The 19,014-nt window shown below is 41.3% G+C and overlaps 1 protein-coding gene across 2 annotated transcripts; it reads left to right on the top strand.

The window, feature by feature from the left end:
- The first annotated feature begins 2,841 nt into the window (after positions 1-2,841).
- On the top strand, positions 2,842-17,197 carry LOC124861643 (insulin receptor substrate 2-like). 2 transcript variants are annotated; one of them, XM_047355520.1, is made up of 3 exons: positions 2,842-5,686; positions 5,871-6,367; positions 14,480-17,197. In XM_047355520.1, exons 1-3 carry the CDS (start codon positions 3,003-3,005, stop codon positions 14,482-14,484), a joined length of 3,186 nt encoding a protein of 1,061 aa, XP_047211476.1. In that variant the 5' UTR covers positions 2,842-3,002; the 3' UTR covers positions 14,485-17,197. The 2 variants fall into 2 exon arrangements, with proteins under 2 accessions (XP_047211476.1, XP_047211475.1); XM_047355519.1 differs by having other exon boundaries at positions 5,868-6,367.
- The last annotated feature ends 1,817 nt before the right edge of the window (positions 17,198-19,014 follow it).

Genomic DNA, 19,014 nt, shown 5'->3' with positions numbered 1-19,014 from the left:
GTCTTTCATGCCACTAGAGGTCAGTATTGTTTCGAGCAGTAGTCTGTATACCGGAATGACGGGTGACGCTTGCTTTAGGTCAGGTGTCAGCAACCTTTTCAATTTATAGAGCCGTTTTTACCTCTCTGCTAAAACAACAGGAGCAGAGTTCTCCAACTCCAGTCCCCGAGAGCTACTATCCTGCAGCTTTTAGATGCATCGCTGCTCCAATACACCTAAATTAAATGAGCGACTCATTAATTACCAGGCCTTTGCCGAAATTGATGGCATGTTGAAGAGGTAATTCAACCATTTGATCTTTTAGGTTTTAGAACAAAGGAAAACCTCTTGCAAAAAACTCTTGAACTATTGGTGTTGGAGATATTCTGCACAAATATTGCGTAATAACACAAAACTGTCTAAACTATAGTTTCTTATTGCTTTTATAGAAAAGAGGATATCGATTTCTATCTAACAACATGACAATATTATTGAGAAGAGAAAGATGAAAAGACATCCACTTAAAGACATCTATTGATGTCCAAATTTAAATAAATAGTCATTTAGGTTGATAAAATGGACAAACCAAGGCTAAAGTCTAAATAACCGGTTAGATTTAACGAGCTTTGTTGATAGATATAGCTAAGTATAATCAGTATAAAAGTGGAAATCTATCTGATGCTTTCAAATAATGTTACCAAGTGGAAGCATATATAAAGTAAAGGACATTCTAAACTTAAAACCCTGAGGTACTCCATAACTAGCTCTGGTGTCTGAGGATGATGTATTACTAACATAAAGTGCAATCTTTCAGGTCAGATAGATATGATCTGAACCAGCCTAGTGCTACCCTTAATGCCTACAAAATGTACAAGCTTCAGTAAAAGATTACTGTGATCCACTGATTTCGTGATCTTATATATTTTAAGATAACTGAGATGTTAAAATCAGTCAGTTGTAAAATGCAGTCCTAAACATTCCTGTCTCAGCCAGACAGGAAATCCACAAATAACTTTTCAAATCTGCATCCAAGAATGGCTGACAATAGCACTCACTATTTTTCGGTAATTGTTTTATGTTTGTTTTTGTCTCTGGTTGTTAAGATATCACTGATAATCTCTTTGTTTGTTTTTTTTTTTGTCTGTGATGTTGTGACTGTATCCTGTTGGTGATGTTTATGGTTTTGCTTTTACAAAAAACATGCTGCTGCAAATGTTAATACCTTCTAAATTAACTCCTGTGCAAAACAAAAAATGGACAGGGGACCAATCTGAATCAATTTGGTCAAACTCGAGAACAATAGTAATTAGGACTAGTAAGGATTAGCCTTAATCTGGTGAATCTGTGTGGTTGTTGCTTATTAAGAAGCTGAAGACCCCCATACATCAATCTGACACCTTAGAGTTTGAGATGTAATCTGCTTTTTGGAGAATTATTAAAGAAAAACAATCCCTACATAGATACTATTTAATGATCTTGGGGATTATGAACAGGATCAGTGACATAATTACCAGGATAATCTGATGAACAGATGTCTGCAAGCAGCCATTTCACAGTTTTTCAGTTTGCCTTTGTGATCCTCATAGCAAACAAAACGTTTTTATTTGTTCCTGAACCTCTAATTGGAAGACTTGTGTGCACAAATGTGGCATGAAGCCCATCAGCCATTTGATGGCAGCATTGCTTCAAGTTATGAATGCACTGAAGCCTCTGACGCATTTACTCTAGTGAGCGAGATGGCTGTTTTTCATCTAGAGGGATCATTTTGTACAGATGCGACAAAATGCAAGCAAAAGCATAACAGAATAAAAAGTAGATAATCAGATGAATCAGTGTTTTACCCAAATGTTCAGATTGGAGCAGAAAGGACTGAAATAAGAAACATAATATTCCAGTTGGAGAGGAATACCCACAGGTTTAAAAATAGGCCACAACAGTCCTTATATAACAAGTGGGACGTCAGGGTTGTTGACAGTCTCACGGCCTTTACAAATGAATGGGTGCAATCATTATGCAGCATTGTGTTGCACATTTCCAATCCTCATTAATCCAAATTACCCCAACACGCCTCAGAATCAGATTTAAAACACTGGAGCTTTTTTTTTACATTTGATAACTGGTGACTCACAGATATGTCAAAACAAGCCCCTGGAATGTGTTTGTCTGTTTTGCATCTCGCTTTCATTTTACCGTGGGATTTACGGGAATTATTTAAACCGGCTTCTGTTTCTGTTTATACGTGCGAGAGTGAAGTGTTGGGAAAGCGGAGGCTAGGCCCTGTCTCTTTTGAATGATTGAATCAGCCAATAGGCGGCGGGGCTTTTGAGTGATGGGTAGACGCACCTTCTAGACTTTTTAGAGTAGAAGCTGCACGAGCATCCGGGTCACTCGTCAGCTTCATCGCCATATTGTGGTTGGCGTTTTGGCTGTTTGACGTTAGAAAAAGGAAAACACGCAAATAGATATGTTTTAGTTAAATAAAAAATACAAATAATCCCTGAAACAACTTTCATCTGAAAATGAAAATTACAATGGTTTACATCCACCATTAAATAAAAATATTGTTGACAATTTTTGCCTTTATTTTTAAAATGAACATATATCTTTCTATACAAAAACGGATAATCAAAATTTTATGAACGTAATTCTTATTAGGGCTCATTTTAAAAGGAAAACACTTTCCAAACATTGGTTTCCAAGGAGAACTGGCCACTCACAAAATGGTGGACGTGCTGACGTATGTTTTCTACGGGACAAGGACTTCATTGCGGTGTCTACGTTTCTCCGTCTATGGTGCTGCTCTTGCAGGACGCCGCCCCCTATGACTCTAGTGTTTTATTCTGTTTTTAGAGCAGCAGCGTCACATGTTGTTTTTCTCCAGCATCAGAGCAGTCACTGGTCTACGCGCGCTGCTCTGTTGTTTTTACCGCAGCGGTCACACTCTTTAGCTGTGGAATAAATTAAACGGGTTACCTTTGGCTCTTTTCTTTTTAGTGTGAGTGTTTTTTCCCTATTCTGGAGAAATGGCAAGTCCTCCAGCGACGGGAGGACACCTGTTATCTAATGGGACGAGTGACGTGAAGAAGTGCGGCTACCTGAGGAAACAGAAACACGGACACAGGCGCTTTTTTGTGCTCCGGGAGCCCACGGAGCGCTGCGCGGCACGACTGGAGTATTATGAAAGCGAGAAGAAATGGAGAAACAAGTCCGCCGCCAAACGCGTCATAACTTTGGACTCGTGTCTGTGCGTCAACAAGCGCGCCGACGCCAAGCACAGGCACCTGGTGGCCCTCTACACCAAGGACGAGTACTTTGCTGTGGCTGCAGAAAACGAGCAGGACCAGGAGAGTTGGTACACCATTCTGACTGATTTAATTGCAGAGAGCAAAGCGTTTGACAGCCCTGCTTCCACATCTTCTTTATTGGGCTTTGAGGAGACCACTTATGGACAGCTCGCCCCAGCAACAGCTGCCTATAAGGAGGTGTGGCAGGTCAACTTGAAATCCAGAGGCCTGGGTCAGATTAAAAACCTCACTGGAGTGTACAGGCTGTGTTTATCGAGCCGAAATATCAGCTTTGTCAAGCTGAACTCTGAAACACCAGCTGTAAATCTCCAACTCATGAACATCAGGAGATGTGGCCACTCGGACAGCTTCTTCTTCATCGAGGTGGGCAGGTCGGCGGTCACCGGGCCGGGGGAGTTCTGGATGCAGGCGGAGGACCTGGTGGTGGCGCAGAACATCCACGAGACCATCCTGGAGGCCATGAAGGCCATGAAGGAGCTGTCCGAGTTCAGGCCCCGGAGCAAGAGCCAGTCGGCCAGCACCAACCCCATCTCCGTGCCCACGCGGCGCAACCTCAACAACCTGCCCCCGAGCCAGACGGGCCTGGTGAGGAGATCCAGAACAGACAGCATGGCTGCCTCATCCCCAGGGAGGAAGTTTAAGTCCTGTCGGATAAGGACAGCCAGTGAAGGAGATGGGAGCGTAACCCGGCCTGTGTCTATTTCAATACCAATGAGTGAGAGTCCCACCAGTCCCAGTTCTGGGAATCACCTCATCAGGTCCCACACCCTCAGCAATGGGCGCACCTGCAGAATACTGGAGTCTGCATCCAATCTCCATCACAGTCGTTCAATGCCGGTATCAAACTCTCCTCCCGCTGCTTCCAGCCCCATCAGCGGGTCTCCCAGAGGAGGAGCAAGGGTCTCAACTCCAGACAAAGCCAGACACCCCTTCAGCTGCAGTGCCTCCATATCTGGCTCCCTCAGCGACACTGGCTTCCTCCTCTGCGATGATTACAGTTCCAGCCCAGGTGAACCCAAGTTTCTCACTCTGACACGCAGTGACACTCCTGACTCCCTTTCCAGCACACCTCCCTCCCGTGACATGAGCGACCCTTGCGGCTACATGCTAATGGAGGGGGCTAATGGCAGCAGGTCAAGCTGTGGGATTGAGGGTCAGATTTTTGACAAGGCATATAGAAAGCGAACACACTCTCTCACCACACCACAGCAACAAAAAGTGGTGACTCCATTGTCCTCCGCTTCCCTGGATGAGTACACTCTCATGAGGATGGCCCATGGACAAAACTCCCACTCTGCTTCACCCAAAGTGTGCTATCCTGAGGATTATGGGGACATAGAAATCGGTTCATCCAGGAGCTCCAGCTGCAACCCTGGTGATGATGGCTACATGCCCATGACGCCAGGTGTAGCACCTCAGTCTGGCAAGACAGATAACTATGTGCCAATGAGCCCCATGTGTGTCTCAGCACCAAAGCAGATTGTCAACCCGAGGGTGCATCCCCAGGCAGCTACCAATGGCGGCTACAAGGCCAACTCCCCCTGTAGCAGCTCTTTGGAAGACAACGGGTACATGAGAATGTGGTGCGGCTCCAAATCCTCCATGGACAGCCCTGACAGACATGGCGAATACATGAACATGTCAGCTGGAAACCCACCCCCTCTGCAGACCCCTCCTGATTACTACTTGAGCCCACTCGCTGGGGAATCAGCATCAATTAAGTCAGCTTACCAGGCAGGCTCACTCACACTGCCTACAAAACTTTACTCAACCAAGAATGAAGACAGTGGCCAGTATGTGTTGATGAGCCCACAGAGTTCCAGGCAGAGGACTGGGGAGTCAGACTATTACTCAGTAATGCAGCCATGTGCAGCTCAAACATCACCGTTGAGCCCCTCAGTTCCCTCCCCAGTCAGGCATCATCGAGCAGAGAGTCTGTCTTACAAAGGGAGGCTGGGGAGGCCTAACAGGCTGTCTCTAGACACCCTGAGGACCCTGCCCAGCATGAATGAGCATCCCCTTCCCTTAGAACCCCGCAGCCCTGGTGAGTACATCAACATCGACTTCAGCAGCAACAGATCCTCCCCACCGTCTACTGTATCCACAGAGAGCCAGTCTTCTTCTCTGGGGTCCAGTGGCGGCGGCCCCAGTAGGTCATCTCTGTCAGACTACATCAACCTGGACCTGGGCTCACACTCGCCCAAGGGGGCTGACACTGCTGCTGAGCGACTGGACACTCTGCCAGAGCATTCCTCATGCACCTGCTCAGAGGAGGATGTAGTGTACCACATAGAAAGTGATAAAAGCTCCCAAAGCTTCAACGATGAGGTGAAAAATGACTACACCGAGATGACATTTGGGATGACTAGTTCGCCCCCACAGCTTGTTCCTCAGAACTCAAGGTATGTATCTCTGTAATGAAATGTGGGTAGCATTTCATCACAGCAACAATACAATTTGGTTTAAATTGTTTTAAATTGGACACAAAAGTATTTAGTTGAAGCATCAGGTTAATGATCTGAATACATTAGGGGTTTATTATAATGTTTGTGTGTATTTCTTATTTTGAACACTGTGTTCCAGTAGCCAGAGCTACAGAGAGATGAGGTTATCCCTTGAGGACCAAGGTGTTCCTGAACGGATCGGGGTCTTCCTGCTTGAAGCAGCAACTTCTTCGACTGTGGACCCGGACCGCTCTGCCAAGGTTATCCGGGCCAATCCGCAGGGGCGAAGGCGCCACAGCTCAGAAACCTTCTCCTCCACAGCAACTGTGACCCCGGTCTTTCCCTCATTCGCATGCGGCGACACCATGAAGAGGCCCAGCTCGGTGGAGAACATCTCGTCGCGCAGCAGCGAGGGTTCTGACGAGGAGTACGACAGTCCCGTGAACCGCCACAGCTCGACCGGCTACTCTAACGGACTGAACTACATCGCCTTGAACCTGCTAGACAACAGGGATGTGGAGAAATGTGGGGACTTGATTGGCTTTAAACCCACCAACAGCTGCAAAGGGGGCATCAATGGATTACACAGCACTCCTTATGTCTGTTTGGGTTTCAAGGAGACTGCAACCACTGCCAAAGGTGAGTGCTGTATTACTAAAGACACTCATCTTTTTTTGCCCCTTTGATATTTGGTACATTTCTCATTTTGGTTGTTTCGTACCAGTAAGAGTTGGGTGAGAACGGAGACGTCTGCAAGCGTACATTTAGTTCTAACCAGGGGTCAATTCGTACTTATCCTGGTAACATTTTAGATTGATGAAGATGAGTTATTTGAGTTTGGGTAGGTTCTGATATTCCGTAAGAGTTAACCAGTGCAAACTGGGATCAAAACCGCTATCAGTTTAACTAGGGAGTAATAGTGTATGGGTAGGAAATAGGGGTACAAATTTGCAAAGGCGTGAATGGACCTGAGGCTGTCATTTATTTAATACAAATCCACGTGTTGTGCTTTTCTAACAAACAGATGCTGCACTAAAAACTGCTACTTTTCTGTTGGTGCTCACATACTAAAGGGACAAAAAGGCTGTAGGCATTTCCTCTGACATCAAATTAGCTCTGTGGATTTTAAAGCACGTAAGTAGGCGGTGCCTTCAGCAGCTCATCATTGACTCTGAACACTTAACACTAGTTGCTCTTGCTTTTAAAATTTGCCTTAAAAAAATACAGCAAAAATATTGGAACTTAACAAAACCAACAAGCAAGTTTTAGACCTTCTTTAAATTTTTCCTGCTGCTTTTAAGAGCGTCGGAACTGTGTCACCCCATCTTTACCCTGATGCGTGTGAACGCAGCACAAGGCTGTGGTGAAACGTGACCAGGCTGAGCGCTTGGAAGTAAACAAGCACCATGGCAGAGCAATATGTTAGGAATATGCAAGCCAACTGCAAAAGCTCACCAGCGCTTGATGTGCAAGGAAGTTTTTTATTTTGTTAAAGTAAACAGAAAGAGCAGATTAGGGATTAATTCCAACCCTTCTGGAAAAGGTTTTAGCAATTAATACGTCAGAAACATTGCAGTTTTGCCATTAAATGTGTTTCATAGGTTTGGTTTTGTTTGACCTTAGTAATGGAATCTAACCAGAATGACAGTTGGGAATGTCTGATGTTTTTCCGCTTGGACATGTTGCATATCAGTGTGACCTCCAAAACCCCCCCAGTCCCCACCATTCCCACTGTCTTGCGATCAATGCCTTGTCCCAGAATATCCCTGTGAGTTGCTGGCAGGCAAAGGTAAACAGGCCTGACCCCTGCATCCCACGGGACCTCGTGAGTGCTTGTGAGCACGTAGAGGCTTTGGAGGGTTGTGTTTGGGGGAAGGGGATTGGTGTTTTCAACCCTAACATGGACAAGGACAATCAGGTGGGTGCTTGGTCATCAGGTAACTGAAGGTCACAGTTTGCTTTCCTGATAGAGCTGGTTTGAAAAGTGCCTGTGAAAGAGGTGCCTTTTCTTTTGTCTGAGCTGATGACCATTAGAATATTGGCTTTTATTTCTCCACAAAATCCCTGTGAATGGAGGGAGAGGGGTCACGCTTAATTTTTAGCACGATAGAGAAGAATGCTGCCTAAGTTCTTCTTATTTGCACAGTAAGTGATGTTGGTAAACTAGGTGGAATGCAGCAAAGTCAGCCTGCAAGATGGAAACTTAGATCGTTTCCAACAAGAAGCTTTTTTCTACTCTCTCCGGGTTCAGGAGTTGGTTTAGGCTGGAATGTGTTTTTTTCCGGCAACATTGCCCCCCTGTCACTTGTTGCTGTGCACTGCCAGTCAACCCTAATGACAAAATATTCTGCATAAGCACTTGAAGACTAAGTTAAGCACCTTTTTAGTCTACATTTTTGCAAAGTCAGTACATCAATGATTTCATGGTATAGATAACCTTATTTTAACTTTAATAATTGATCTGTTATGTTAGTTTAGCGTCAATTGGATTAACCATTTTATCCCAATAATGTCAAATGTATCGAAGTTACTTTCCTTGCTGGATGCTCGTAAAATAATTTGTGATATAGTTTTTTATATTGTAAAATGAACAAAACTGTTTAAATGTTTCATGATTTAATAATGCATACAAAAATATTTTTTTGCTTATGGTAATGACATGATTCCCAAAGCCTAATGTATCACAGTTATGATACAGAAAACCCCATTTTGTTTGTAATAACATTTTATACAACCAGGTGATGTTTGAAAGATTTTCTTTTGTTTTGTTAGGTAATAAAAAGGTCAGATTTAAAAAATCTGGTATCAGGCTTTTGGAAGATCACATGATATATCATATGATATGTTTTTGTTTGTAATTCTTGTGGAAAAACGTCAAAACTGGAATATTTTTACTCCATGTTGTCATAGCAAGACAACCAACTTGTAGATGAGGGGAAAAGTATAGCAGTCTTGCATAGCAACATGTAGGGTAGGGGTCAGCGCTGCAGTCCGTTCTCAGTCAGGAGTCAAAGCACCTTTTTATTAAAATTTTTTCAGGGGTTTTTGAGGTGGCTCGGGCATCTATACCGGATGCCTCCTGGACGCCTTCCTCGGGAGGTGTTCCAGGCATGTCCAACCGGGAGGAGGCCCAGGGGACGGCCCAGGACACGCTGGAGGGACTATGTCTCTCGGCTGGCCTGGGAACGCCTTGGGCTCCCCCCAGAGGAGCTGGAGGAGGTGTCTGGGGAGAGGGACGTCTGGGCCTCTCTGCTGAGTCCGCTGCCCCGGCGACCCGGTCCCGGGTAAACCAGAAGACGACGAGTATGAGTTTTTTCATCGGTATTGGTCCACATGTGTTGCAGCTAATTTTTCTTGGAAGGTGAAAATATTTTAACAGGACTGATAAAGCTTGTCGCTGACAGGGGAGAGAGAGGAGGAAAATAAAGTACATTACTGTGGACTATTGCACGTACACATGCTCCACTAGTGCCACCTTCCTCCCTAAAACCTATAGTAGAGTGTTGTTTGTCCCAGCAGTTGGCTGTTTGTGGGAGAGGCAGCCAGTGAATGCATGCATAATGGGGCAGGATGGCACATGCACTCTGCTGCCCTTCTGCCTCATAAGGCTGTTTGCTTACCAGAAGAAAGACAGGCGGAGAGTTGGGGGGAGATGGAGTATGCTCTTGTATACAGAGCAGTTAGAAGAGGTTTTTTTTTTCAAAGCTGTTTTGAAGGATCAACAACAACGGAGTGGTTCTTCTCAGGCCTGCTTTGAGCCTCTGGTGGGAAGTCGATTGCTTAATTCCACGTCTGAGGGTCGAGAGAGGGCAAAACATTAGTTTTGTCCTCTCTTGCCCTCTCAAGGTTTTTTTGGTGCGAAGCATTTCTGGGTTAGGTGGTCCGGATGTCCTGCCGGGCATTCTCACCCAAAACTCTGCAGCTTTCTATTACAACTAAACACCTTTGCCGATTGATTAACCTTCTCAGTGAAATCCAGTTTGGATGGATGGCTTACCAGGGCAAGTACCCCAAACGAATTAGCCCTAACTGAGTGAACTAGACAGCACAGATGGCCACCATGATTGGTTTTTACACTTGGATATCTTTTGTCTGCAAACATGCCACCTACCATGTCAGTTCAGACGCTTGGCATTGGGGTCAGGGGTTTGTTTACCTCTTTTGTTCTGTTAGCCACTCAGCCCACGTGACCTGGTCACGGTGTTTACTTCTGCTCTACAGGTTATGGCGCCGGCTAGCCACGGCTCAGCCAGGTGGATGTTCTGTACCAGACCCAGATTAGCAAACTCAGCCCTCTCTATTTCCACCACCACATCCAAACTAATACCTCCATCTGACGCCGACAAGCGAATCAGCTGTGGATCATAGTTGCTGGAGCTAGATTTGCAGGTTTCAATTTAAGCAGGACAGTAGGGGATAGATGCGTGATAAAAGAAGTTGTAAAGGGTAAGCATGAGTGAAGGAGTCCTGGTGTTTCACTTCGATTTCCCTCCTGAGTGCTAGTGACAGATGGCAACTTTCCAGAGGGTTAGTGTGTGAGAGGATTGGGGTTGTAATAAAAGGGGGAGAGGGGTCAAACAGCTGCCTCCCTGGCCTATCTTCACTCACCACACACAATTTTTCATGCCTCGTGCACATATCAGCTTTTAAACACATATAGACACCACTATATGGCTCGCTGTGGCCCTCTGCTAATGACAGCCCACCATCTGCCGCTGCCACGGGCCGCAGAGAGCGCGCCACATCGAGTGTGTGTTAGGAATTTGCAAACCAGATTAGAGACATCCACATCCATCTCCTCAAATCCCACTCACTCACCCATCCCCAACCTCAACGTCAACCTCCGCTCAGTTGTACCACGAGTGATGTCATTGCTGAGAAGATCCTGCAGCCGAGCACACTCAGAACATTTTCCATGTATTCCTGTTACGCACATCTCAGTCTGTGTGATATAGATACAAGTGGAAATATGAGAACAAAACGCAACAATAGAAGACCCCGTTGTTTATCTCTACATTTCTATGTATATTTTAAAATAAATGGATAATTTTTATTTAGCTTATTTTATTTCAATTTATTCTTTTCTAGTAACTTTCATCTTAGGTCAAATTATTTTATGTTATTTACTTACAAATTTATTAGATTTGTTATTTTTATTATTTACTTAAAAATGTATTAAATTTGTTATTTTTATTATTTACTTATGTTATATTTTTTGTTTCTTTAATGTTTTATTAATTATTTGTTTGCTTTATTAACTAAGTATTACCTAATTTATTTGTTTTAAATCGTTGTTTTCATGGATCCCCAGATTGATGTTTTTAGCCAATCAGCTTTCAGCTTGAGCAACCTTGTTTACAGGACATTCTGTACTGCCTCCACTATAACAATAAATTCTTTAACCCCATCAGATCTATTCACTCAAACAGGAAGTGGCTGAGTACAATGTGTACAACTTGGTTGCAGGGGAAACAGAGCCTTGTGAAAACTATTTTAACCGTTTTTTCCCCAGTTTGTTTATACCAAAATTCATTTTTTCCTTTCTTAAGCAAAACAGTTACATCAATTTACCAAGAGCCTTTAGTTGTAACTTGTGTAAAGATTCAAAAATAAACGTTAGAGAATTGCATCTATAAGGCTGTTAAATTTTGTTATCCATCTTTAAGTCTCTTCTTTGATTAGTTTTTTTTTGTCATATATTTTCATTTTTATTGTTTTCCTTAAAGAGATTTTGATGATAAAGAAAATTCAGATTTCTGCTTTTTCTTTTGTCAAACTTGAAATTATTACTATCAACTGAGACTGAAGACACAGAGGTTAAAGAAGTAACTTTATGTGACCATGAACTAAAATCATTAATTGAAGTGAAATTAATTCAATTTGGTTTGTTGTTATATTGTCAAATTCCAGTAAATGTCATCTCAAGAGTACATTTAAAATATGTTCCAGGTTAAACATGCGTATTTTGTCAGGTGTGCATATATTGGCACAAATGTCCTCCTACTCTTGGCTTTTTTATGCTTTGTATGTACTTTGTGGAATTACTTGTAAAAGTGACACCTAAATGTACCCATCAGCCTGATTGTCCTGTCCGCCCCTGCTGTATCCCTGCACTCCGGCTCCAACCTATCCAAAACCACCAGCTGTTAAATAGTTTATTTACTTTCATATTAGATCAGCGTCGGCGCTCTTGGCATGACAAAAGGCAACTCGTGCAGCCAAGGGTGGATATCCAGAAATGCCATGTTACATGATCTGTGGAGAACAAACATACGCACGTAGCCCCAAAGGATCTTGTGTCAGAGTTTCCAGGCAGCGTGCATGTGTGTGTTTGTGTGTGTGTGTCATGGCCCAGGGAGGAGAGGTGAGGCGGGGTGGGGTGGAGGGGGGGATGCTAAACTAGGCCGGGATGTTCCAGACAGAAGCACTAACTGCGTGGCCAGCGTTCCCCACATTTAGCCGGCCACAGCTCCAGAGTATATTACATCCTCTGTAGGCCGGATTAGATGGTCAGTGGGTGGGGTTGATCTGCTAGAGCCGCCGTTGGTCAGAAGCTGGGGAATACGTAACCCAAGGTGTAAATATGTGCTTGCTTTTGAGTTTCGTCATTGAAAATATACGCATCACTTCAAAAATGCATCAAAAGCAGAATTTTGCTGTATGAAAAATATAAGCTAAACAAATAGGAATGAACTCTGTCATAACCAGGCTTAGGCTGGTATGTTATTCTAATAGCATGATAACCTTGACTAAATTACCATGGTTTCACAGTATTTTAGCGCAAAATCTACAACATGATCTAACTGCTTTTATTTAAAACAGAAACACACAATTTATTCCTGCTACTAAAGTAATAGAACATTACTTCATTTATAATAATTACCTCTATAATATTTTCGGTTATTTTGATTTAGATACATTAGTAATAGTTATATGAAAATATATAACAAATATCTGAATATAATTTTTTTTATGCTCAGGTGTGTAACCTTAATAAGAGCAATGTTTGGTACTATTTCACTGTCTATGTCAGGACTGTTGTTTTTTTGTAAAAACAGATGAATTTTTCATTCTTTTAGGTGTGAAAAAGTGACCAGCTCTGTGCAGCACTGTGTGGGGGAGGGGCAGCACTGCTTTTCTCTATACCAGATAAAACTCTGGTCACTCTGGCACTTTCTTTGGTATATCATCATGAGGATGTTTAAACCTTAGAGTAGGAATTGACAATTGTCATCTGACTGGCATTATCACAACTCTTTTTTTTTTTTTTATCACTGTCTTAAACTTGCCAAAGATCAAACCGCATTTCGCTCTTTTCCAATGCAAGCATGCCATATCTTCGGAGAGCAGTAGCTTTTTATTTTACTCTCTGAATCTTCAAATTGAATCCCACCCCCCTCCTACGTCCGCTCAGCCTCCAATTGCACAACCCAATCCCTGCATGAACATCTGTAAAACGCAACCAGAGTTTCTCTCTGTACACTTTATAGCACAGATGCTGCTGCTTGTTGCCTGGCCTCCTGCGCTCAGCGTGTATCCCTGGCAACAAGGGCAGCAGAGCCCCCCCAACACATCCCCAGCCCCCAACCGCTCTACATCTCATGTTATGTAATTATAAAAGCATTGCAGGACGGCATCCTTCTCCAACACACACAGATATGTAAACATAACTGTCCTTCAAGAGCCTTGCAGGGGAAACAGCTGGTGCGTTGGCTTTAGAAAATGTCCCCCCTTTCAGTAAATGCACATTTAAAACACTTCCTGTCAGGAGGAATAAATATCCCCGTCAATATGCATACACCAAGACAGATGCACAAATGTGCAATAAGCTTGGAGTGCAGAACTTCCTTTTCTGGATATTTAACCAAAATGTGATGTTTTTTATTTTTTGTGGCATGAAAAACAATCCTCTGACTCTGTGAATGGGTTCACACTGTACAGTACGAGAGCAACATTGTGTTCCCTCGATGCTCTTACGTCTGCTGTCTCAGAGGTCTGCTTAATTGGCGCCAGTGTTGTTTGTGAGAGCGCGATTGAAGAGCAATCTGGGGTTGAGACGGTAAAAAAACGGTGATTATACATGGTAAAACAAGGTTTAAATTTATGTACGTTGTAATGATAATCCTGTCAAAAATGTTTATTTATCATTGATGTGTTTTTTAACACATAGATTTAAAAATATAGTATAAATTAAATGATTGAATAAAATATTTTTTAAATCATTGTTACACAATTTACACTATCTACAATTGTTACTACTTATACAATAAATTTGCTTTCTATGCAGCAAAGAAAAGGTTTGGGGTTTTTAAAACCTCAATACCTTGATTGTACCCTGGCACATGCCTAATTATGGGATTAGATAATTTTTATGACTTGCATCATGATTTGTGGCGCCCCTTAACTTTCCGAAAACAAAAATATGTTGTGAAAAAATCAAGTTAGTATTCAATTGTAAGCAAGGGAAAGGTAGGGTTTATTCAGCCTGCTGACCAGAAAAATGCAGCATCGGGTGGGGGAGGGGCACCACTGTGTTACTTTATGCTTAAAATCAGCTGGAAACAACTGCAGTCTTTCTGGTGCTTTCTCGGGAATCTCATTTAAAAGACTTTAAACTATTGAAATGGTGCGTTTCGAAGCTTTTTAAAACCTTGGCAAACCTTATACTGTCCTGTATTGTAGAAATGTTTTTTTCAAAAGATTTGCTATTATTCATTAACTTTCTCGTTTTCTTTTTGTCATCTCTTCCAGACTGAAGGACTTCGCTTTTCCTCGGATTTGGCGTCTTGACCTGCTGCTCGAAAGAAAAACAAGCAAACAAACAAAAAAAGACTTTGCCCTTCTGCTGGGCTCTTTGACCTGAAAAGACTGTGTGGACTCATCAGCATCACAAGCCGCCAACGTGCACACGCGTTAGGAAAAAAGCAGGTCCCCATCTATAAATGCAGTGTGTTGCTGAAGGCAGTACAGGTGTGTATGTGTGTGAGACAAAGAGTATGTCAGATGTGTGTTGGTACGTCTCGTGTTCCCTGCACTTTGAGAGGCCATTTCTCCTGTGACCTACATTTTGGCACAAGCACAGAAGCAAAGATAGTCAAGACAATAACCAAGCTCTAATGGTACCCAGATACCATTTATTTACTTGAGGGTAGTTTTGTGTTAGTGTGCGAGTGTTTGTTTCTGAAACAAAGTATGAGCAACAAGTGTGTCAGTGAACCATAAAACCTTCTACGCACTGTAGGGATGGAATACCAAGGTACACTGAGTGCATAAAAATATACATAAATAGTATAGATTAGATGTTTTATTTAGTTTTGGATGATGAATGTCTGATAAGACCTACCCAATGCCTTAATGTGTATACTGTCCTTATGTTTTCTATTAAATAAGAGCTAAATATTCTATTAGGGTATATTTGTTTAGACCTACATCTCTATATTGTTATTCTTGTGGAAAGCAAAACGCATAGTTTACCATTAAAATATATTATTTCTGAAATGTACAGAACCAGTTTGGCTGCTTGAGATCTGATTTATTCTATTAATATTAATACTAAAGTATTTTCTTAATGAATAATTTCCTATTCATTCTAACCAGTTTTATTTTTTGTGCAATCAAAGGTTTTGGACTTGTAAAAATATATTTCTAAATGTCTATTAATGTTATGCATGTCTTTCTAACTCAGCTCAGACCCTAAAAAACACCAGGCACTGCACCTCCCACAGTTCCTCAGTCACTTGAGCCTGAAAACCTCACACACTCCTACCTTCAAACCAAAGGCTTGTTGTTCTGATCGACACAGGCCACCCTGCTGTGATATCGTTTGACTGTACAACTATAAAGTTGATATGATAAAGGAGGGGTAGAGCCAATACAAACTGAACATCTTTAAAGGTTGGGGGCACAGTTGAGATGGTTTCTGGGATCAAGATAAATGTGAACACAACTTAATAGTATAGGGGAAAAAATGTAATACAGTAGCATTTATACAGCAGAATCTGGCACAGTCATGGGTTTCACAAAATAATTGGCCAAATAGAGTAATGTGGCGATTAAAAACAAGGCTGTGCGAATATATTCTTGTATAATTTATGTAAAAATTCTGAGATTTTCTAAATGTGTGTCAGAAATTAGATTGGAATAATAAAAATGAAGAACATACTTCCAAACAGTTATTACATTAACAAAACCTAGTTGATGGCTACTAGTTATTTTGCCTTTCCCTTTGCCTTTTGTTTATTTGATGGTAAGTCAGGTATTAAAACAACCAAAAGAGAGACGCCTGCCACGGGAAATTTTATACCACTAATCAGGAAAATTAAGAGCAAAAGAGTTTAGTAGAAAATCAAGATAAATCACTGAAATTTTTTCTCTCTTGTAAGCTATGAGGTAGAAAAATTAAGTGGCTTTTTTGCTGGTACGAAACGGAGGGAAATGGCAACACATGGGTACAAAATGGGTGTACAAATTAAACCGGCACTTTTGCTAACATTAACAGTCGTATGCTAGGAGCTATCAACAAAACCCTGGACCGTAATGAAATGAGCTTAACAATATTTTCTTGCTAATAAGCTATCAGATGGTTTTTGAAAACAGTTTTTATTGCCATTTATTATGACTGCTGTCTTTTAGCTGTCATCTGTGCCTACCCCAACTGTCTCCAAACCCCTTAGGTGTACAGTAGATTGTAAAACCTTTACATGTCTGAATGTATCACTGATTTTGCGGGACCACCGCAGATTTTAAATGGTTTTGAAAGTGTTAAATGATATTCGAGCTGTACCGAGCTAACTTATGACATCTATTTATCTTTAGAGTATTGTATATGTATATTGTGTAAATATAAAAGAGTTTATCTTAAAATATTGTATACACAGAGTTCTTAGATTGACCTAGGTTGCAATGCTATTCCTGTGTAAAGACTTTGGCTACAGATTTTTAAATGGGGAGGGGGTTTCTTTGGGGCTGTACAGTGTATTGTATGCTTTTCTCCCTCACAGTCTCTGATTATTTGAGAATAAAAAGAAATCTTGGTTTATTTTATTATAGAGATCTATTGCCTTGTTAACACACTTTACCTAATGGCATATGCAATAGTGACATGAAGCAAAAATAGTTTACAACTTTGGAACCAAATGTAACATTGCATTGATCTTTTTTTCCAATAAACAGGAGCTATTTTGCTCCTTGTATATTTTTTCTTTCTGCCAAGTGTTTTTCATTGATGGGAATTTTGTTCTTGACATCTCTGAAAGTGATTTTCCCATTTCTGCGTCTCTGAACGGATTGTTCTTTATTTGGATTGAATCAGTCTGAATGTGTTGTCTTCCATTGTACATAGTTCAATATACTGTTTATTGTGATGCTCACGAGATAAATATGATTTATAAATTCTGGTAGTCAAGTATTGCTTTTGTCTGTATTAATTATGGATAGCAACCAACATAAATAAAGTAAATTATTAAAACATTTGTTATTTGTCTCAAATTTGACTCCAAATCCCATCAAGCTTTTATTCTACTGTCTTATCCACTGTCATATAATGGGTTGGCACTGAGTCAAATGACTTCCTATACACACAGAGGTTATCCTGTCTCTTAAAGAATTTTTCTTTCACCGTGAAGGAATCAGGAAGCTTATAGTGAGCCAAAGACTTCCTGCCAAGCCATAGTTTTCCAAGAGATCACGCAGTCTGAGTACAGAGTTCAGGAAAGGTTTATGAAGTGACCTACATTACAAGTAAGAAAATTAAGAAATTAAGTATTTCTTGAAGATTACTTCTGTTTTGGTTTTGATGTCATACCTAAATGTTTCATATCATCAAAGACATTTTAATATCAGACGGAGATAACATCCCCAAACCAAATAACTTTTTTGTGCCACCCTTGGCAGCAAAGACTAATATTAAGTGTTTGTGATAACTGGCAATGAGTCTTTTACATCGCCGTGGAGGAATGTTGGCCCACTGTTCTTTGCAGAATTGTTCAAATTCAGCCACATTGGAGGGCTTTGAAGCATGAATTCAAGTTCATACAACAGCCTTTCAATCAACCCCATAACTTTCATTTTGATTCTTTTTATTATTGTTCTGATGTGGACTTTTTGCTGTGCCTTCAGACAATTCTTCTGCTGCATAACACAAATACACTTGAGCTTAAGATCACAAACTGTAAGGCAAATATTTTCCTTCAGGTTTTCCTGGTAGAGAGCACAATTCATGGTTCCATGAAAAATGGCAAGTCATTCGGATTTTAATCAGCAAAGCTTCAGAGCATCAATTTACCACCACCATGTTTGACAATTGATACAATATTCTTTTTCTGAAATGCTGCTCACACCATCCTAAAAGTATCACTCTTGTATCATTGGTCCATAACATATTTTCCCAAAGGTTTTGGGGATCTTCATGTTTTTTTGTTTAACAGTGGTTTTTATCTTGAACTTTCCCATTGTTGCAATTTTTGCCCAGTTCTTTCTTATTGTTGAATCATCAACTCTGACCTTAACTGAGGTAAGTGAACCCTGCAAAGCATTAAATAATTTGGACTCTTTTCTACCCTCTGTGATGCGTTGTTGATGCTCTGTTGGAGTAATTTTGGTAAACCGGACACTCCTGGGATGGTTCACTGGTGATTCATATATTTTTACATTTTTGCATAATGGCTCACGCTGGTTCTCTGGAGTCCCAAAGCCTTAGAGATGATTCACCCTTTCCAGACCGATAGATGTCAGTGACTTCTAGTTTCTCACCTGTTCTTGAATTTATTAATATCAGGGCATGATGTGGTGCTTTTAGAGATCTTTTAACCTACTTCATGTTGTCAAATGGGTTCAATAAGGGGATTTTTCTACAAGCCTGACAGTAATTAGTTCTGGCTGTGGCTAGTGAAACTGAACAAAAAATGTGCTTAATCTCAGTTAATTCTCAATTAAATAAAGGAGGTAATTACTTTTTTACATAGGGCTAGGCTATTTTGGATAGCACTTTCTGAACTTAAAAAGAAAATCTTTATTTGAAAACAAAATTTTTATATTAAATCGGGTAATCTTTTCTGATAATAACATTTCCTAGATGATCGGAAATTTGTGAGCGTGGCAAAAATTAGAAGTAATCTATAAGGGGGCAAATACTTTTTCCAGAGCAATGTACATTGTGTAAAGAACATAAACAGACACAAAGCCATTTGTTAGGGGGCTACCTCCAGCTGTATTAATTAGCACGGTAACACAGTTATAGGATCTCTGCTCTGCTACATGGCAGAAACAAGCCTTACATAAAAACCCAG

This window comes from Girardinichthys multiradiatus, chromosome 24, assembly GCF_021462225.1.
Source record: "Girardinichthys multiradiatus isolate DD_20200921_A chromosome 24, DD_fGirMul_XY1, whole genome shotgun sequence".
NCBI classification, from domain to species: domain Eukaryota; kingdom Metazoa; phylum Chordata; class Actinopteri; order Cyprinodontiformes; family Goodeidae; genus Girardinichthys; species Girardinichthys multiradiatus.
The sequence above is the reverse complement of the archived record's forward strand: the minus strand, read 5'-3'. Positions and strand labels throughout refer to the sequence as shown.